This window comes from Tasmannia lanceolata, unplaced genomic scaffold, assembly GCF_043159265.1.
Source record: "Tasmannia lanceolata isolate RefF3 unplaced genomic scaffold, GAP_Taslan_0.1 ptg000006l, whole genome shotgun sequence".
NCBI classification, from domain to species: domain Eukaryota; kingdom Viridiplantae; phylum Streptophyta; class Magnoliopsida; order Canellales; family Winteraceae; genus Tasmannia; species Tasmannia lanceolata.
The window spans coordinates 40,453,872-40,476,489 of record NW_027518683.1 but is presented as its reverse complement, the minus strand read 5'-3'; the positions used below and the strand labels follow the sequence as shown (position 1 = coordinate 40,476,489).

Sequence of the window (22,618 nt, the reverse complement as noted above, 5' to 3'; positions counted from 1 at the left end):
ATTTGTGGAGGTAAAATGGATGTCTTTAAACCTTCACAAATTAGTCCATTTTTTGCCTCCACAGTTCGAATGGTTAGGATGATCCTATGGATCTGATTTTTTGTGGACACCCTATCTATGTGAGGGCCTTAAAAATGAATGGTTTGGATCACCCAAATAATGTGGCCCCCACTGTATTTTAAGCTAGTGTGTAGATAACTTATCTACACATATGTGTAGGAACCGTTCTCTCATATATATATATATATAAACATGTAAATTCTCGTTTCCAACCAACATAAGCAATTTGAATCCATCATAAATTACATGTGAATCCAAGAACACGGTTAGACTATGTTTGGCAGCCATAAAATATTAGTTTATACAGTGGTGGGACAAGGGCAAGGAGAGTGGGAGAGGGAGAAAATTGAGAGGGCATCAGTGAGGAGGGATGAGAAGTGGCTGAAAATAGGAAAAATAAAAACCCTAATCAAAATACAGTTTTTCTTCTCCTTATTTTTTTCCTCACTTGTGCCCTCTCAATTCTCTCTTCCCACTCTTTCTACCCCATTCTCATCACTTGGCAAACTTACATTTCCTAGAAAAGAAATTCATGGTTGCCAAACATGGCCTTAGTGTCTTCAAAAGTTCAGATGTTTTGAGCAATAATCAAACAAGAGATCAAAAAGAATCAGCCAAGAACAAAAAAACAGAGCAAATTGGAAAAACAGGCTTCCCAATTTGAGAAGACGTGGTTCCCAAATTGGAGAAACGTGTTTGCGAATTGGGAAATGCATTTCCACGATTTCTGGGACGCACGGTGTTTCCCGCTTCCAAAACACGCCTCCCCGAAATCACGCTTCCCACCTTCCGGGGGCATTTCCAAAAACTTTGGTTGCTACAATACGTACAACTTCTCAAGAGAGAAAACTCTTCTTCAATCATGAATTTGTAGTAATGAATTACAGCCCCCCCCCCCCCCCCCCCCCTCTCTCACTCTCTCTCTCATAATGTTCTCATAATCCTAAAAGTAATCTAAATTATTGAGACAAATCCAATCTCAACCTACAAACTAATTTAAAATGACTGTCCCCACCACTTGCAACTTATTAGAGGCTCACTTACGTATAAGATACTGACTTAAGTAGATAGTCCCCAAATTTTAAGTCACTAACACAACAAAAAGAATTTAAAAAGGAAAGCACACGAACTAAAAGCAAACTCACGAAAAAACCCAAGAAACATGCATAGGAAAACCAAACCCCTAATTAAAATAAAAGAAAAACCTCTTTTATGAAAAGAAAAGGGGGAAAGAGTACAAGTTCTTCTTCTTCGAAAGTGCTATAACTACTCCTGAATCAGTATGTTAAAAAAAGAAACTTTGTTGATATTTTCATTCTTCAACCAACAAAAAAGGTCAGAAACATGCATGAACCCTTCAATACATCTCCCCTAAAAGCAGATAGGGCAAATCGAACCACAAAAGACCGCCCAGTACATTTCCCAGGGACATCTGCACTCAGACGAAATTAGGACTACAACAAACAACAACAGTAAAGAGAGAAACAAGAAAAAGAACCGAGGAAAAAAAATCAAGTTCACCCCACCTGCAAACATATGGAAAAGAAAGAATCTCAAAAAGCTTTGAACATGGGTTAGACTCACATTTGGAAATTTCAATAATCAATTGGCTATCAAGAAAATTTTATAAATTTCAGTTTAGGGGCAATTTACATTGGGTCAAATCATGACCTCGTTTTGTTTTCAGATTAGAATCGTTTACTTTGAAATTAAATGTATGGTCCAAGGGAAGTATGTAAGAAATTTTTAAGCCCATCATAACAGCATTAGCATTTTCGAAAATTGATGGGATAGAAAAGGCAGTTCTGCAACCCCTTTAACTGTAATTTTCAGCTTACAAAAGGCCATGTTATCAAAGAAACAGGTGACCCACTTGTTACAGGTGGTTTTCATGACTTAAAGATGAAATTCTATAGGCAGAGAACATTGAAGATTACACAATCTACTATTTCCTACTCAAATTCTTATACTCGACTTATGCACTTGACCATATAACAAGTATAGTTTTCATATCATTTGTTCCAACATTCATATTAATACCCCTTCAAACTTCCAATCTTGCACATATTATTGAAACAATGGTTTGTGTCCTTTACATAGATTGCATCCCATAAGTAACTTAGCCCTCTCATATTTTTTTTGGGCACTTCTTCCCTCCCTCGTAACAATGAAACCACAAGTGAAAGATCGCAACTCACAATTATTCCTTTGCAAATGTTCACACAAAGGACACGGTGTTAGTCTCTTTTCTCAATTGAAATTCCAATGCCTCTAAAACATTCGTATAAGCTTTGCACTAAACTATTGGAAGGTAAATTAGTATAGTCAGTGTTCCTTCTCAGCATGTGAGATTCAGTCCTAGTATGCCTTCAGTTTCAACTCATATCACCAAACAAGTACATATATGTGCAGACTACAAGAAAGACATATAACTAACATATGGAGAACACGTGAAATAACTGAGCACCATTGCTATTCTATCAAACCACATATGCCATTTTGCCAACTTATCTGAACAGAACCCAACAAATATATCCGCAAACTTTATCTATGAGCAGATACAACACTAAACAAATGTGCAAATCAATAAAACGAATCAGCACTAAACCTTTCTGTATATGTTGCATAGCAACACAATTGTGATTTTGGCAATAAAATAGTAAAGATAAGTACACAAATGGTACTGTAAACATGTATACTAACCAGAATAAAAGAAATGGATTGAACACCCACATTGGCCTCTCTAATTACTCCAACAGTAAAAATTTATTAAAAGATCAACTAATGGGAGACACTCACAGCAAAAGCAACAATGGCGGACGCAAAAGCAAGAAATCCATATTTTGCCATGCCTTGAGAGAGCCCAATAAAGGTGTTTGCAACTCCAAACATAAGTCTCCACAACAAAATGCAAACTACAACTCCCCCAGCTCCCATCAGAACCAGAGAATTCCTCCTCACGAAAGCCTCAATTTGCAGTCCCACAGCCTCACGGTACCGCGAGAACGATGATCTAACTGCGGATAAGGGCTTGTTGATGACAGATTCCGCGAAATTCCCATCAGATTTACCACCACCAGCTCTTCTAAAAGAAAAAAATCTAGACCCTAATGGGTTCCAATTAATCTTGCTAGAACCGGAACTTTTAGAAACAGAAGCCCATTTTCCAATATCTAGTTTTGAAGAGATTTTGAAGCTTAAATACCTTGAACTCAAAAACCTATATGGGATAAGGCTGGAAGAGTAATTTTTTAGAAGATTTTGTGTGTTTGCACGATGTGTGGAAGAGGAAATATGAGAAAATCTGCGGAGAGAAATTTCAAGAGATCGAGGGTATGAATGATGAATTGGAGACAAAATATGTGAAAATATGGCATTCTTTGAAGTGGGTTTTGAGGAAATTCCATGTAAATACAAGCTATAAAGAGTGTGGGTGATTGTTTTGGATGATTTTTCCATATAGATTCAATCAATCAAAAGCAAAACTGCAATTTGAGAAAAACTAGTCAACATCCAAATACCAAAATCCTCTATTGTTGAAGAAGATGTGCAGGGTTTTGCAGAAAATGATAGATTCGCCCTTTCTCAAGTCTGAAACCTCCTTGTATTTGTCACTAATCTTTTTAGACTACAAGGGTTACGCTGGCGAAGAAAGGGGGATGAATATGTCATTTCAGTACTTGTCTGACCACGGCAAAATTACATGTGGGGCCACATTTCAATGATCCAGTCCGTTCATTCCTTTGCCCCCTCTGTTGGGGCATAATTATCCAAGGTTGAGAGATCAGATCAATAGCATGGATTATTTAACAGATGGTCCCCACACCTTCATCCGTCTGTGATATGGTCTTTTCGACTTTACCTATGCACATCGTTTCTTCAAAAAAATTACTTGAGCTTGAGTATAAGTAAGGCCCACTCGTTAAACTATTCAAACGTTTCCGGGCAGTTTGGATAGGCGGATTTTAGAATCTTGGATTTCCTCAAAATTGTAGATGGGAGACGAGAGAAGAAAGAGACTAACCGTCATTTTCTGATTTCTCACCCTTTTTTCCGTCAGCAAGAGAGCAGGAGATCATCCCATGTTTCCAGTTTTTAGAAATCTCTCCATGGGGGAGAGATTTCTTGAACCTTGATTTGTTACTTAAAATCCAAGATTCTAAAAGAAGCGAAATGTATTGTCTCCTTCTGCTGTCTCTCATCCATTATTTTAAGGAAAATCCAAGATTCTAAAATCTGCATATCCAAACAACCCCTTAGACGTGAGCAGTGTACATAGTTATAATATAAAACAACATTAATCTGATACGTACCTCTTTTGGTATATATGTTGTAGTTACAAAGTAGTTATCAAATAGTTATTCATATTAGGGTTGTGGGTATTAGTTTTTATTATATGTCATGTTAGTGGGTAAATGGGTTGATTATGTGGCAGTTTCTTATGCTTATATTTAAGTTATTGTATTTCAATAAAAATGTAGAGAATTTTACGGCAACAATAGGAGAGTCATGGTTCCCCTCGAATTGAACCATTAGGATGTCTGGTTGCCTCCAATCAACCTCTCCCTACCCCCCTCTTTTTCTATCTTTTTCCTTGGACAATTAGTCACGTACCACCAATCCACTATCCATATTTATTGCCAAAATTCTCTCAAAATGGGAGGTTCAGATCACATGAACAGTGTGATTTTTGGCCTTGAACCATCCATAGCAGGGGCATGGGAAGATGAACGGTTCAAATTATGTTGTCATACAGGCAATTCAAACATGGTTGAATCAGAATACCACATCTTGTGTTGGCGCCATAAATAACCTCATATATTCTACTCAGGCTTCAATTCCACTCCAATTCTGCTCATTTATTTTAACCAAAAATTTCGTAATAGGGTGGAATCCGAATTGGATGCTGATTCTAATTCTTGATTATGCCAATTATCATGCCCCCAAACCGAGTTCCGGTCTAGTCACGTAACAGCGCCGCATATTCATCAAACCATGAATATGTAAGGCATTCAAAATAACTATGCAATAAAACAGAGCAACTAAAATAATTGAACCATAGATAATAATTAACTGTCATAGTGATATTGCAGAAACTAAATCTCTCGCCCAATGGGCTACATCGAATTAATTTATTCAATCAACTGAAGTTTAATCCTACTTCTACTGTTTCAATCATCAAAGTATCCTACTGCTTGCTATCTATTACATATAATACAAAGAGTGAACTAAAGCTCAATGATATAGACAAGTTCTGTACTAACAATTTAATATCATGAATATCAACAGGAATTGAAATAAACTGTTAAACTGGCATTCCATGTAACAATGTATACTGGCGTAGCAACTAACTAGCGAAGATGGCACAAACATGCAATAAGCTATGATTGTAATCTCTTGTCTAGTGTGGTGAGACTAGTACTAATTGTGATATTAAATAACCACAAGTGCACGGATCATATGCAGTCACGGGTCGATCTCAGGAAGAGGATGTAGACTTTCTATCTTTATATTATTTAGAAAATAAAAGCATAATAAGTTATTGCCTGGCATGGGTCTCAGGATTTCTGTGGATTTACCTCGGAACCAACAACTTACTATAAATTTACTCTTTAAACAAAACAAAGATCGAAACTACCTTTAATTTGATTATTACTTTATTTCCTATATCTAGGCAAAGTGAACCAAAGATTTAATGATTCTATTAAGTACCCACTAAATAAGGAAAATCAGTTCTAATTAATGAGAGAAACCAGTTCTAATTAACAAACAAATTAAAACTATTCTAATTAGAAAATCAAAAACTAAAATCTGAATTTTAGAATATGGAATTAAAAATATTGTTTACTAAAACAGTCATATCTCACTCATCGGAACTCGGATTTTAACCCTTGAGTACTCATTTCGAAGGATTTTAAAAGCTCTACAACTTTTATGTTTATGATTGTTCCTGATTTGGTCTTTTACCTGTCCAAAATTGGCTTCGCAAATTGACTAAAAGCATTAAAACGAGAAAATCAGATTTGAAATCAAACTTGAAACCTAGAATTAAAAGACAACTAAAATCAAGATTTGTTTAAGAGATAAATGATAGATTAAAAACTTACTTAGGGGTTGGAATCCACTATGGTTCCGGTTGGGATAATTTATTAAAGCAAAATTTTGCTTTAACTCATTATATAATTGATAAACAAGGTCTATGGAAGATAAGATCGAAAGATGTCATTTTCCATGAATTGTTATCGATTATCTAATAAGTTTAAAAAAATATATAGGGGTATATAATCTACTTCATCAACAATCAATCATACGAACAGGGAAAGCCGATGGCATGAATGATTGTGATAGAACAACTATACAACCTATATATACGTACGTTATATTTGCATCATAAAAAATTTTTAATCAAAATTCTTTTCCCTTCCCCATGGTTTCATCTAAACCCCAAGTAAGTAGGTTTAGTTGTTCATGGCGAAGGAAAAAATAAAAGAGATGTCATATGAGTACTTGAAAGGAAAAATAAAAGAAAAATAAATAACTTCTCCACTATTTTAGGATAAACTAGAGTTATACATCAAATTGGAACTAGAAATAAAGAAAACAAAATAAAAGAAACACTTATTCTTTTTCTTCTCCTTCAAACAATGGTTGAAGCTTCCTTCTTCAATGCCTTGATATCACCTTGAGTCTTGAATGATGGTGGATTGGTCTTTGGTTGAGAGAGAAAAGAAAGAGAACTTGAAAAAGAGCAAGAGAGAACAAGATAGTAAAAAGAAAGTAAAGAGAATGTAGAGGAAGAGAGAGCAAATTTTTAAAGAACGAGATGGATCCCTCAATTGCCGTTTTTTTTCTCTTTTTAAAGAGAAGTAATTATTTTCTAACACCCAAAAACGTCACCACCTTTCCCTTATTAGATTGCTATACAAATAAGAAAATCTCCAAACTTACCCGGCACTCTCTTGTTGCTAAAAGAGGAATTTATAAAATAGAAATAATGCCCAACTCTACGTCTATCCATAATGGAAACTAATCTCATTGAGCCACCTCATACAAAAAAATAGGAATTTTTCATGTAAAATTGGGCACAACAACTTGCGTGTTGCTTGCTGTATATAAAAGAAAAAATCATCTTTTGCCAAGTCATTACTCTTACAAAACGGTATGTGATTATTGCTTTTTATACCATATAGAATTGGCATCTTGAATGTAGCAACTTCCAAAAGGAAATTTTCTTGCCCACGTGTGATGCAGACCAAAAATATAGCTAGTCAAAATTGCCTTTTTCTTCCTCCAACGATTATCTCTTTAAGAAATAGAATTAGCAAGTTGCCAAGATTGCCCAAGTCTTAGCCAAAAGAGCTCGGTTCTTGCTTTTCTATATAAAGTTTCCATAACTGCCCCTTTGTGTATAACTAAAGTGAAATGGAAACTCACAAATGTATGGTCATTCTTTAAGATAAAACACAGCCCAGTAGTAGGTCCCTCCGATAAGAAATTACCAAAAGAGTTCGATCGGTTGGAAGTGTTTTCCTTTTATGTAGTCAAGAGAGAGAGTGTGATAGGCCACAATCATTGATCGAATGGAAAAAAAAAGTGGGTCCACACAATTCGTTGGATACATGGGTTCTACATCAGAGGTGAAAAAAATGAATGGTTTAGATCATTCAATTATATGAGTTCGGATGTACTAATGGGCAGCACCATGTAAAATCCCATAAAAAAAAGACATATGGGTGATCTATCAAATGGGGTAAATATTGACCTTTGTATATTCTTTTTGGAGTCTTTATACGGTGCAAGCTTATAGTTATGGTCATGCTTTTCACAAAAATAGTGGGGTCTACATGATGTAGCCGAACTCCACTTTTGCAACCTATTCAAACCCAAGTCAGCAGCAGCCCATTAATTCAATTTGTAATTCAAAATAGCTAGCCCACTCCTAATTCAACCTTAAATGGCAAAACTGCCCCTCTATGCCCAAATAGATATATTCACCTAAGATGATCCAAACGGTCCAAATTGTTACTGATACAAATCAAATTGGTTACCATGCAAGTCAGTTGTCTCTCAATTTCCATTTTAGTTCGTTCACATGCGTGACCGACCATCGCATGTTACCTCGAAATTCAGCCATTGGATATGTCACTTTTGATACCATGCAAATTGATACTAGCACCACCATTTTACATCATGTAATAGATCCTTGTGGATCCACCAAAATAGTTATGCGGAACCCACTTGCTATTTGGATTGATATTTGCCCTCACTTGCTTGCCATATCAAGTGAGCGGTTCAGATTAATCAAACGTGGGACCCATAACTCATATGCTATAACTCATAAGTAGCATCCCAAATTCGTCATTTCGAGGGCCATAATGATAATTGACCGCCCCTCTATACCATTTCCATCGGCTGATCCGAGCCATCCAATTAATGGGTTGCGATCTAAATTAGTTGTGGCCCCAATAAAAATTCCATACGATTATCAGAACCATCCAATTGTTGGGCTGCGGTTGTAACTCGATGGCGTCCCTTCAATAACCCCAATAAGGTAATCCGAACCGTTAAATTCCCAACTAAAGATCTTGAACGCGGCCACCAAAGTATCTTGAAATTTTGGATTTTCTTGGATATTGGATGTTTTCCTTTGATTTTTAATCTCCTTGGCTTATTTTCCTCGGAATTCCCAAAAAATGCAGAAACACCAAAAACAAAGAAAATACCTTAGTAGTACCACTCTAAACAACAAATATGCATGCCTTTCCTACCTACAATTCACACATAATTGTGATCATCAAGTACCGCTAGGCTACGTAGTCAACGGAACCTGCCCACTAAATCGTGGGAAGTCAAATCCCCACTAATCTCGTGGAGGATTTCTCCCTCGAAGGTACTGCGAAAGATCATCCCCTCAAAGGTACTGCATAGAGCAATAACTGCGAGTAGAACTGTGACCTCCTTTGATCATCTAGAAAAGTCTCACACACATTTATAAATCCCAACGGATTTAAACTCTGTATCAAATGACTATACTGTAGCATCTCACTCGGACAACACTATGTCCCGATTAAAAATTGTGACTATAAAGTCTAACTGGCATATAACATACAAATTGTAATTCTGTACTTGGAAACATGCAATTCTATTCATCAATCTCTATGTGTACACTAACACATCAATAACTGTCTCAAAAACGATATGCATACACAACTAGCATAATGAATCATCTAAAAGATGAAATAGCAATGAATAGAACAAGTCTACTCACCTGTGGTACTTGTTTGAATTTATCTCCCTCGAACAAGATCTATTGCGTAATGATGTTGTCTCTGTAACAATGACTATTACGAAGGACGGGTGGAGGGCTAATGAATTGGTATATGTAGACACCCCATTTTGACCGAGCCCTAAACCCCCTTGTTTGAACAAAACCCATCAAATCTTTGAATTGGACCCTCAAAATTTACCATAGGCTTGCTAAGGGTCCTAGCGAGGTCTCTGCAAAATTTCGTCCAAATCTGAGCAAGTTTGCCTTGCGAATGAGCCGTGATAGAAGCGGGGCGCAAAAACAGAAGGGGGTAAATTATCCCACTCTAATTTTTGACCTAATTTCTTCCCTAGACCACCAATTTTCAGCAAAATCAAATATAAAACACATAGGAGGGGTGTCATAGGGTAATAGAAGAGGATAAAATTCTGTTAATTTTTTACTTAAATTTTTCTCTTTAGACCACCATTTTGCAACCAAAATCAAAGCAAAATTTTTAAAAAATGGTTGTCCAATAAACTAATGGGGGACAAAAATTAACGAAAAACTCTATAAATAGAGCATTTGGGCTCTCATTTGAAAAAAATTAGGGTTCTTAATCTAATTTTAGAGAGAGGAAGAGAGAGAGCTTTCTAGAGAGAGAGAGAGAAGATTGTATAGAGAGCTTTCTAGAGAGAGAGAGAATTTTAAAGAAAGAATGAGAAAGAAGGAGATCTAGAGAGAGAAAGAAGGAGGAAAAGAAGATTTCATGGAGAGATCCAAGAGAAGAGCACAAGGCTAGTAGATTTTGAGTTTTCTTTAAAAATCTAACATAAAATTGGAAATCTAAGTGGAAAATGCTTAAAATGGTTAGATCTAGTAACCTATGGCTAAAATCTATCAAAATATATTTAAAAACATGGCTCATATAAAGATCTAAAGCAATTCACCTTAGATTTTGAGTTCTAGTTGAATTTCGATGTGAAAATGGCAAAATAAAGTGCTGTCCAGGTTCGTTTTTGCCATTTTTCATCAATTTCGGTTGAAATTCGTAAAAAATCCCCACGTGAAGGTATATAGATCGTTGAGATCTTCGATTTGGCATATAATGGCAGAAAATTGGCCAAGAAACGAAGAAGTTATGCTAATTTTAAGATTTCAGCTGAAAATTATGGTTAAAATTGTGAATTCTTGGATGATTTTTGTGAAAATCTTTAGATCTAATATATTAGGCTTTGGAATTCAAAAATCTATGTGTTAATATGTGTGTGATGTGAATATCTAGTGAAATACATCATAGATCTAGGGTTTTAATGTGAAATGCTCTTGTAAGATGTTGAAAATTTTCAAAAATATATGCTGTCCAGATTTTTTTTTGAGTTTTTTTACTAAATTTCTGATAGAATGGAGTGTTGTACTTCACATAAGAGTTATAGAGTTTATTGAGATCTTCGATTTGACATATAATGGCCCAAAATTGGCCTAGAAATGAAGAAGTTATGACAATTTCAAGATTTCAGCTGAAAATTTAGGTTAAAATGGTGAATCTATGCATTTTTTGTGAGAATTCCTTAAAGATCTTGAAAACTGAAACTAACATGGTTAGATCTAAGCCTAATCAGCATGTACTATCATATATTTGTGTCAAATTTCCATAGATTTTGTGTTTGAATGAAGTTTTGATGTGAAATGTTATGAAATTGTGTTGGATTCCATGCTGTCCAGATTTTATTTTCAATTTTTACTAAAATCCGATTAGATCTATCAAACGTGATACACACGGAAGTTGTAGATATTTCCGAGATCTTTGATTTGGCATCTTATGGGCCTCGTAACGATGAAAAATGAAAAAGTTATACTACTTTTAAGATGTTAGCAAAAAAAAAAAAACTACATTTCCATATTTGAATTTGCCTGGAGATGGTCGTTTTGTAGCTACTTCCGGCGTGGTCCAGCTTTTATATGTCTATTTGATCAATTTCCTAAAACTTTGTAGTTGAACACTTTTCTTGAAAATGTATTTTTGATCATCTGTTTTGCAAAACCAAATCAAAACTTTTGAAAAATAAAACTGCATAAATGAAATCTGAAATTAGCCCAAAGATGACAGTTTGCAGGCTACGTCCGGCAAGAACCGGCCGAAGTACATAACTAATAAAATGTTCCATGATGTATCTCCTACAACTTTTATGTGTATCACTTTTGTTAGTTTTAACATTTGGAAAGTGTAATTTTAAATACAAATTCTCAGCTTCCATGTAGAATGCAAATGTGTGCTTTTGATGTTTGATTCATGCTTAGCCTAGTGGGCGATGAAGGTGTTAGTCCAAGCCCATCCTTAGGGGACTTGTTTAGTCCGAGTAGCCCTCCTGTCTCTCATTTAGAAGACTTGTTAAGTCTTTTGGACGTTTAAACCATAGAATCCTTCCTCCATTGCAAATGCCAATGAAGGCGTTAGCCCAAGCCCATCCTTAGGGGACTTGTTTAGTCCGAGTAGCTCTCCCCTCTCTCATTTAGAAGACTTGTTAAGTTTTTTAGACATGTTTAAACTATAGAATTCTTCCTTCATTGCAAATGGCGATAAAGGCGTTAGCCCAAGCCCATCCTTAAAAGACTTGTTTAGTCCGAGTAGTTATCCCCTCTCTCATTTAGAAGATTTGTTAAGTCTTTTAGACATGTTTAAACCATAGAACCCTTCCTTCATTGCAAATGGTGATGAAGGCGTTAGCCCAAGCCAATCCTTAGAGGGACTCACCATGTCATGGTAGTATCTTCTTTCTTCTTCCTCCCTCCTCTTTAGGTAGAGAATTGCTTAGACTTTTAGACATTAGTAGCCCTTTCATTACAAGGGCGATGAAGGCGTTAGCCCAAGCCCATCTTTAGAGGGACATACCGGATCATGGTAGTACCCTCTATCTTCTTTCCTCTTCTTCAGGAGAAAGTATTTGGCCTTATAGATACCCTTGAATATTAGCAAGCCCTATTCATTGCAAGGGCGATAAAGGAGTTATCCCAAGCCCATCCTTAGGGGACTTGCTAGTCCAATAGCACTCCCCTCTTTATTTAGTAGACTTGCCCAGTCTTTAGAAACCCTTAGAATTTTTTCTCTCATTGCAAGGTTGATAAAAGCGTTAGCTCAAACCTATTCTTTAGAGGGACTTACTTGGTTATGATGGTACCCTCTTCCTTCCTCTTCTTCATATAGAGACCTTCTCCTAGCCTTTAGTTCTTTTCATTGCAAGGGCAATGAAAGAGTCATCTAAAGCCCACCCTTTTAGGAGACGAGCTATGTCTCATGTAAGAAAGTCATATCCTTAGGGAGACAAGCTATGTCTCAACAGAAACAGTCAAACTCTTTTGGGAGACAAGCTATGTCTCAGTAAAAAGTCAAACCCTTTGGAGACAGGCTTTGTCTCATTAGTGAGTCAACCCATAAGAGACTACATCAAGTCTCATAAGCTGCACCTCATTAGAAGACTAACTTAGTCTTTTATTTGCCTAACCCCTATTCTATCATTGCAAGGGCGATGATAAGGATACTTGGAGCCCTCCATAGGGGACATGCATTGTCTCATTAGTAATAGTGGTTTCTTCTTTTTTAGAAAACATGTTTTGTCTAGTTAACACCCCCTCTTAGGGTTACCAGTTTAGAAGTCTGTCCATTAGCATATGAGCCTTCCTTAATTAGAGAGTCGGTCTTTCAAGAGTCTGTCCTACCGTCATAGGGAGCTAGGATTCTGTCCAACCTTTCATAAGTCATGTGATTCTGTCCAATCCTTGCAAGGCATAGGATTCTGTCAAACCCTTGCAGAGTCGGGATTCTGTCTCCCCCGCAAAGTATAGGATTCTGTCCAACCTTTGTAAGATATTAGAAGTCTGTCCTACCCTTATGATGATATGAATCTTTCCTCTTCAGTCAAAACCATTTGAAAACATCAAAATTCAAAAACATCAGAAATTCGAAATTCAAAAATATTGAAACATTTCAAAATAACAAAAACACTTGAAAACATTTCAAAACAACAAAAACACTTGGAAACTTGAAAATTCAAAAACCACAGAAACATAAAATTTTTAAAATCCTGAAAAGTCATTGAGTCATTAAGAGAGTAGTAGAAAAGTTTGTTTCCGAACTATGTTGGCTTGATCCCCTTCAACGGGGTACGTAGGCAGCTTGGAATCCTTATCCCAGGTCCTGTCAAACCTTTCAAAATAAACATGTTCAAATCATTCAAAAACACAAAAATTCTTCAAACAAATATTTTACACCGGTTTTCGAAAAGATCTTCCCCTAGAGTTAGAGTCTATCCTAGATGTTTGGGGGATCTAGAGTTAGGAGTCTGTCCTGGTTATGTTGATGCTTTGCGTGTTTCGTGTGAGTGTCCCTAGAGTTAGGAGGCCTCGAGTCGTGGTCGGTTAGACACTTAGTCGAGCCGATGGCTAGACTAGGAAACACTTAGTTAGCCCATGGTTTTTCTTAAGACACACAGCCTTGTTACACATAGGATATAGGAACCACCTGCATTAGCTTAAGGCTAACCAACTTGCATTAGTTAGGGCATATATGGAGTCCTAAAAAGTTACAATTCACTTAAACTTAAGCAATTACACAAGAAGCTTTAAAAACTAGTTGAGTCTAGTTGATCGAGTCTAAGATAACGGTTCTAGATGGTTAGGCATCAAAGTTTAGAATAGGCCACCGAACTACGTTGACTCTGATTCTTCTCGAGGCCGGGATACATACAGCAGTCGGGATGGCCATCCTGGTCCGAGTCAAGTATCACATTAGAGTCTAGGGTTTGTCGTGTCGAGTCGTGTGTGGAGTCGAGTTGTGTTGTATGTTTTGTTGTGTTTTCTTACTTTCATATACAGACCTTAGACCTTTAGCTGTAGCATGCATGTGTTTGTCCATCAGAACTTAGACACTAATTAGGTATGACACTCATAACCTAGCTATGTTTAGGTGACACTTCTTTCATTTATCTTTTGTGTGTGCTTATTATTTTCATCCCCGAGTCATGCATGTTTAGGTAGACATCTTCTCGGGGATATCCGTTCCCATTTCACATGATTTTCGCCCAAAATTCTTCAAAGTTAATAAATAAATGGCATAAGAGACCGGGTGTTTACACTCGGGCGAATTGGGGGCGCCTAACACCTTCCCCATTCGTCATCAGGCACGGAATTTTGTATCTCTGGTTATCCGTTGTGACAGAGTATAGTATGGGATCCAGGGCCTACTTCCTTGGATGACGACTCTGAGTTATTTTAGGTACGTCTCGGTTCCGGGCTCGTCCCCGAATCAAAAGGTATCTCATATACATAGCCGCTCATGTTGTGAGAGGCACTCTTTCGAGAGTTCCTTGGTAGAGCTCTCCTTTACGTGTGGAGATCTCAGAGGATTGACGGGGATCTCGTATCCTTGCCACCTTCCTCGGGATCGGGGTCCACAATAGTTAAGTAAAAATTAGAAGGGGTTTGATTCCTCAATAATTGATAATCGTGAACGTAGATATATTAAGTGTCAAGGCTATGAGAAGACTAGCTTAAAGGAACTCTTTTCAGAGCAAACAAGCGGCGGAAAGCCAAGCTTCGTGTCACCTACAATCCATATTATCCATAGGTCAATACCTTGGAATCAATAACCAAGCCCTTCAGGGCGAATTTGGCCCTAAAAAACTGCTCGGGAAAACATTCCCGAAATTTGGCCTAAACAGTGCGTTCGGGTGTCCAAACCGGGCGTCCGAAGGCCGTTTCAGACTTCCGAATCACCCCTTCGGGCGTCTATGAGATTTTTGTGTTCTCTGGTATCTATCGGTTGCACGTCTTCGGGCGCCCGACCCTCGCCCTTCGGGGATCCGTTTCGGGCGTCGGAATTTCGCCAATTGGATTTTTCCCAACCGCGCAAGACTGTTAGTTTTCCTTGGTTTTTCACCCAAAAACTTATCTTTTATCTCCTTTAAGTATATTAAATAACTTAATAAATTTTCTTTATTTTCTCTACTTCGATTAGGGCATCGAACGCGGAAGAACCCGAAGATCTTCAGGAACCCCAAACCCTAATCCATGGTTCTTCCTTCAAGAATTGTTTCACAGTGAAGGACACAAGACTTTAACTTTATGATCTGCGTTTATTGTTTCCGATCCAATCATCTAATATCACTCTCAAGGGAGATTTGAATATCTGTAGAGAATATAATAAATCACAATTATACTTTAATTATATTTACATACCTCTTTAGGAGATGAATCTCTAAGATTTTCCTCGTTCTCCTCTCGCAAGAGCTCCACGCATTTTCTCTTTTAGCGTTAAAGTTCTAAAATTTGTGGCTTTAGTGTATATTTATAGACTCTTGTTAAGAGTCCTAAATTAGTAGGTTTTGGAAGACCTAATTGATTCCAACTAGGAATCATATTAATCTTAATTAATTACGGATGAAAATCCTAGTTGGAATCGCATTAATCTTAATTAATTAAGGACGAAAATCCTTATTTTGATTATTTTTAATAAAATACCAAAATACCCTCCAACAACGAATTCATGTTTTTTGGGTATTTCAGCAACCCAAATGCAACCATGGGTCAAAATCTGGGGCAAAAATGATGGAGACAAAATTGAAAGAGATGAAACGATAGCATCTAAATAATGATACGGTAACCGACTAGGGAACTTGATGATGCCAAAATCTTGTCGCACGATCTAGGGTGGTAGAGCTCCAATCTATGATAGAGTTGAGCTCACAGAGAAAGCGTCAGGGGCGCTGGAGTTGTGGTTCTTGGGGACCACTCCAACTCTCAAGTGAGAAATCGGCACACTAGAAGAGAAGAAAGACAAGAGGTTGAAGATGAGTGTTACCGGATTGGTGTGCCATTGAGCGTGGGGGTCCTTTTATATAGAAGAAGTCCACAACCGTTTAGGAAGCTTACTCCGATGGGATTCTTTCCTTATTGGGCGATTTCCATAGAGATAATTACCAAGTTTCCTTATGGGAACTGGTTTCTATATTGAATCACCAATATTGGAGGGAAGTTACCACCTTTTACAAGGACTTTCCCTTGGAGGCACTTTCTTGCTTGGAGACGTTGCCATTTTAGTAGGAGGTGTGAGAATCTTTCTAGATATCTAACTTTAGGAGAAAGTTTCGGTTTCCAATCCGAGGGTAGTGCCACGTGTCGACCTTCTAAGGGAGGTACCGATTTTACCCCTAACATAGTATCCCCACTCCCTTAAGCCATGATATCGGTTGAGGGAGTAATCTCTAGTTTTGAGGATCCTTCGGTACTGACCTTTAATAGGTCGTCAACCGACCTTAGAGAAACTCGGCGAGGTGAAATTTGGAAGCGTGAAGTGCATCCTTGGTGTATCCGAGCTTTGTAGAGATTCCAGAGCAACTTACGTGAGTTCAACCAACGGAAGAGTCCGAAGTTGTCTATTCGTGGAGATTGGTACCGTTCTTCCTTCTCATTTTAGTCGAAGTTGGTCGAATCATGGTGTTTTAGAAAATGACGGCTGTTGCACGGGAAATGAGGAGTTAATTTGAAATCATTGTCAGAATTTACGGCACAATAATGGATGATTTTATCGAAGACCAACTGTGGATCTCGGATAGTTGGGGGTGGCGCGCGGCGCCTCCCCGCTCTCTATTTCCCCACACTCGGGCTTGTGCGCGGTGTGTTTTGCTAGTGTTGTTCTGGTAGTCCCTTTTTGTTTTATTTGGTCAGGGGGTGTTTGTAAATGTCTGCATTTCTTGTGAACTTGGGATATAGATCCGAATTTCACAAAAAAGAGATCCTCAGAGTCGCCACCTAAGTTAAGGCCTAGGGCCCGGGCCTGCGTTTCTAATGAACTAGAGATAAAGATCCCAATTTCATAAGAAGAGCAGTGACCAAAGATATCATCTAGGTCAGGGCCTAGAACCCGTAATTAACTCTATTTTTTTGGCATGGTCTGGACAGAAATCAGGGTAAGGGATATGGTTACATTCGGGGAAGGTGTCAGGTACCCCTCATTCCAGGGTAAACCCGGTCTCTAGACTTGAATTAGCGGTTTCGAGAAAACTTAGTAAAAATTAATTCTAAACCTTTGTTACTATAAGCCCAAGGGCTCAACTAATCACCTTGTTTTGATAATTAACAAACCTAAATTGATTAAAGTTTAAGGACTAATAAGTTGCCTTTGAATGTTGTGCTATAGACAGGTATTCACAGATTGATTCATGCTAGCACATCACAACACATGACCTATGCTTGAGAATGAACCAAACACAAATCAAAGGAGCTGGAACCAACATGAATCAATCATTCCTTATAGGAACAACCAAGGAAGAGCTCAAATTCAAGCATCCCAAGTAAGAGTGCATTCAAAGGAAGACTTTTGGAGGCCACAAGACAAGATGAGATAAGGAAGAGTTCAAACTTACTTAGTATGTAAATCCTTCTTTCTTGATTAGATTCAAGTCAAGGCACTAAACATAGGTTAAAAGAGTCCATAAACATGATAAACTAAGTGGGACAAGACCTAGAGAACACTCCCCAAGATTGGAACATTTATAAATTGAAATGAGCTAAATTGGCAGGGCCAGCTGACTGGACCTCTCCAATCTACTGCCGATAAGAATTTGTTCGAAAAACATAATGTGGTCCAGACTCTTTGGGCCAGCCGACTGGACCCCTCGAGTCGACTGCAGATAAAAATATGTTCAAAAAACAGAATGTAGTCCAGACCCTTTGGACTAGCCGACTGAACCCCCAGTCGACTGGAGCGGCTAATATAGGTTTTTTTTTATAAAGCCGCCAGACCCTTTGGGCCAGCCGACTACTCGAGACCAGTCACCTGCCGCGGTAAAAAAATATAACTGTTGGGGCCAAACGACTACTTCTTATTTTTGACCATATATTTACCAAATTGCCCCTAACAGGTAGTTTGGGTTGTTGGTTTTATAAATACCCATTTGCTTTGAACATTAAATACTTTTGATGATATACCAACCCTGAAAAGCCACCATTACTACTTTGTAATCATTTTAGGCTAAAATCTCTCCTCGAAACTTATGCCTTGACTTGCTTCTACTCTTTCAAGTTTGGATCTAAGATCTTCTACTTGTAATCTAATTGAGAGAATCATTGTGAGCTTTTATTGTGCAATCAAGCCCCAAGGGAGGGCAAGCAATATTTATATTTCAAGCGAGCATCTTTGTGATGTGGAGAGGGCACTGTAATTAAAACACTTGGAAGATTTGTAAGGAGCCTTGGAGCCGGTCGTGGTGTGAGCTTCAAATAGTGGAATCCCTCAAGTACTACCTTGAGAAGAGTGGACGTAGGACCCTTGGTTTGAAGGGACCGAACCACTTGAAAATTGGTGTGTAATCTTCTCTTGTCTCCTTCATTTAATTCTCTCTTTGTGGTAGTTCAAATTTCATTTTCTATACATATTGTGCTAACCATATAAGAAAGATAATAACAAGTGGATTAGGTTAAAATTTGCAATTAAGTTCAAAGTTTTAATCACCAACCAATTCACCCCCCTCTTGGTTGCCCTAGACTAGATTTCAATTAGTATTAGAGCTTTGTCTCTAGAATAAGCCTTAATAGGTCTAGAGTAAAGATCCCTAAAAAATGGCAACCTTTCTTGAACACCTAGAAGGACAATACACCACTAGACCACCATACTTTAATGGATCAAATTATGGGTATTGGAAAGCTAAAATGAAAATCTTTTTCACTCAAGACTTTCAAATTTGGAGAGCCATTCAAAATGGATATACGCTACCCGCTAAAAATCTAAATCAGTGGACCGAGCAACAACAATTAGCCTCAAACTATCATGCTAAAGCTATGAATGCCCTAATATGTGCATTATTAGTGGAAGAATTTAACAAGGTAGAGTGGGATTCAGTTGTTTCCCCGCAAGCTGTGGTGGCAGGGGATCACCACGTCAAGTTTTCTGGGAGTGTTTATCGATCTGCATTTCTTGTGAACTCGGTATCGTAGTCCGGATTTCACAAGAAAGAGAAACTCAGAGTCGCCACCTAGGTTAGGGCCTAGGACCCGTGTCTGCTCTTCTATTGAAACAAGGAAGGATACCGGAGTTTCATTGGAGGCGCGGTAACCGAAAGGGTTCTCTTGCTCAGGGCCTAGAACCTGTAATTTTGCTATGTTTGTCAAGGCATGGTGCTTACAGATATCTGGATAAGGGTTATGGTTACATTCGGGGAAGGTGTTAGGCAGGCCTCATGCCCGGGTAAACCCTGTCTCTTGACTTGATTTGGCATTTTGAAGAATTTAATTAGAAAACTTCTCTTTTTATCCTTTATTAGTATTAGGCTTAATTCCAGAATGTAAATAAAATGAATTTACAAAGAAAAGAAAATAAGCGGTTCAAGTCATTATCCTAATTGAAGTCGTATGCTGTAGTTGAAGTCGAAATTTGACAGAATAATGATGCTATTCGAAGGATGTCGTTCCGGGTCTTCCGAAATTCGGCAGAGTGCCGATGCCCAGTAAGAGTTACCTAAGAATTTCTCTATTTTTCTTCTAAAGTACAGAAACTAGGGTTTTCAGAAAATTAGAAAGGATTTTTAAACTAAAAAACCAAGAAAAATTCTTCTGAAAATAACTTCTGAAGTTAAAATATGATTTTACTCTTACCCGCCTATTTATAGGAATCGAGGGGGTATTTTCGTAATTTGCAAAATTGGACCTGACACTGACCTGTTAGGTCGGAAACATTTTGGCAAATGTAACTTCCTGTCTTTTCTGATAATTTTTGGGGAAATTTCGGTGGGCCGTAGCTCTTCCGTTTGGACCCCGAATCGCGCACGGTCAGATCCGTTGGATTCCTTATTCCGGGGAGATTCCAACGAGTCTAACATCGCTAGCTTTCGGGACATGAAGTGTTTTTGGGTAAAAACGGATGTTTTTGACTCAAAGTTAACTTCTTGGTTAAAATGACGTGTGAAAACGGGCTCTTTGGGTCTGCCGTAAAAGGCGGGTGCTGTGTAAAGACAGGCTTTTGTCGCATCTCTGGGACAAAAGTCATTTTTGAAAAGTATTTTCCTGTTTCATTAACCTAGAGAGAGATTGAGAGAAAAGAATAGTGCTCTAGGACTCGTCATGAGACTCTTCCTCACGACAATTAGTTCCACCTTGACAAAATTGGCTGTCTACAGATGCCCCTACTTGAATGCCAAAGTAGCGAGACAAAGAAAATTTTGTCACTGGGGACTAATGATAGGTTTGCAAGACTCTCGTCGGGTCCTTAGGAATCTTGCTATCAGGTCCTTGAGTGGAAACCTCTCGCTGGCGATTTTTTGAGTTTTAGAAAATACAATTGTTACAACGAGTCTTGGGTGAATGTCGATTCTAACAGCTAAGAGGGTCATCGAAAGTCAGGTTTGGTGCCTGACTAAGGGAGAGACCTTAGGGGATGTCGTTCTAAAATCCAGTGTTTTATGCTGAAAACAAGGGATGTCCATGTGGCATCACATGCTTTGATACGACGGATAGTTCATGAGATTTGATTAAATCGAGCAGATCCATGATTGTCATTTGTTCTTGGATTTGGATGGGTAGCTTGATTAGATGTAGTACTGTGTTTTAACGGGTTTTGATTTTGGAAGACCCCTTTTCGGCATCTAGACTTGATTGTCTTGAGGGTTCGCTAAAAGACTAGTGTTTGTATGGATACGAACACCTACAAGGATGGGGTGCTTTTCTAGCATCCACTCTATGGCTTTTGAGGGTTACCATGTAGTAACGGGCTTACCCTGACTTGAAAGGGCTACCGTGTGGTAACAGACTTACCCTGAAGAGCTACTGCGTGATAACAGACTCACTCTGAAAAGCTTCTATGTGGTAACAGACACACTCTAGTGCTCTTGGGGAGGATTTTGTTGGTTTGCTCAGGGCAGGAGCCCTCAAGGAGACCTTGGTTATTTGTTCAAGGCAGGTGTCCTCAGGGAGACCTTGTTTGTCTGCTCAGGGCAGGTGCTCTCAGGGAGACTTTGGTTGTTTGCTCTGGGCAGGTGCCCTCAGGGAGACCTTGGTTGTTTGCTCGGGCCAAGTGCTCTCAGGGAGACTTTGGTTGTTTACTCGGGAAAAATGCTCTCACGGAGACTTTGGTTGTTTGCTCAGGGCAAGTGCTCTCATGGAAACTTTTGTTGTGCTCTCAGGGAGACTTTGGTTGTTTGCTTAGGACAAGTGCTCTCAGGGAGACTTTAGTTGTGTGATCGGGTCAAGTGCTCTCAGGGAGCCTTTGCTTGGGATGCCTTAGAGGACTCACACTAACTTAGATAATTCATGGGATTTGCACAAGTTGGATGCCTCAGGGGACTCATTTAGATGCCTCAGGGGACTCCTATTGGTTGGGCACCTCAAGGGACTCACACTGATTCAGAGATTTTGATTTGTATTTGAATATTAGTGAGTGTTTTCGATTGATCCCGCAGGGGATTGATTGATTTGTTTGTCCGGAAAAATCAAGAGCGCATGTTCTCTGTCGAGAGTTTAAACACGAATGACTCGCCGGAGAGCGTGGGTTTGAGTGACGGGTATCCGTAACAACAATACCTGTTTGATTAGAAGGATCCTTATCACAGGATCTGACCGGGTTGGGGTGGTCTCGAAGTTCCTTGATGAGGTATCTTTGCTGAAGAATTGGTCTCGAGGACCAGGCTATGAATGAACATCTCGAAGAGTAGGGACGAGCCGATGGCTTTCCATATAGGAACGGGGGATATTTAGTTGTTTGACAACGTTTGCGGATCATATGTTGTCTTGATTCTGATGAGGAAGACCGTAGAAGCTAATGTAGCTAGGAGGGTCTTTTGGTTACCTTAATTCGGCTGGGAGATCAAACAGAATTGACCCTGTTGAAGCAGGTTGACTCTACTGAGGAATTGATAGCTTCGTTGATTGTTTGAGCATAGTTGACTCTGAAGGGGACGACGAACGCCGGCCGACTATGCTAAATTTTTGTTGGGACAAACCAAGATTGATTAACTCGGAGGCTGGCAGGTTATATGATCCGTTGGGGAAGGTGGAGTTTTTGGTCATAGATTTGGTATATGAGAAACCATAATCTAAGCAAAAATGCCAAAGACGAGGAGTACGGGCCTCGAAATTTGCTCTGTAAGAACGAATTTGATGAATCAAGTTTAAATAAACTTGATGGGAGAGTATTTTTGCCGCAGGCGGTTGAACATGCATTAGGTTGCCTTGGAAACTCTGCTAGAGTTGCTTTTGAAAGGCATTGGCTGCCTCAAGAGTAACTGTGAAAAATGACATACAGACTTTGCTGGAAAGGATAGATAA

General features: G+C 38.5%; 1 protein-coding gene across 1 annotated transcript in view; it reads right to left on the bottom strand.

Annotated features, from left to right (window-relative positions):
* The window catches only part of LOC143880299 (uncharacterized), a 41,323-nt gene extending 37,626 nt beyond the window's left edge, over positions 1 to 3,697 (bottom strand). Inside the window, exon 1 of the mRNA XM_077383167.1 lies at positions 2,860 to 3,697. Coding sequence (XP_077239282.1) covers positions 2,860 to 3,519 — 660 coding nt within the window. The 5' untranslated portion in view covers positions 3,520 to 3,697. The remainder of the gene's footprint in view (positions 1 to 2,859) is intronic.
* Between the last annotated feature and the right edge of the window lie 18,921 nt (positions 3,698 to 22,618).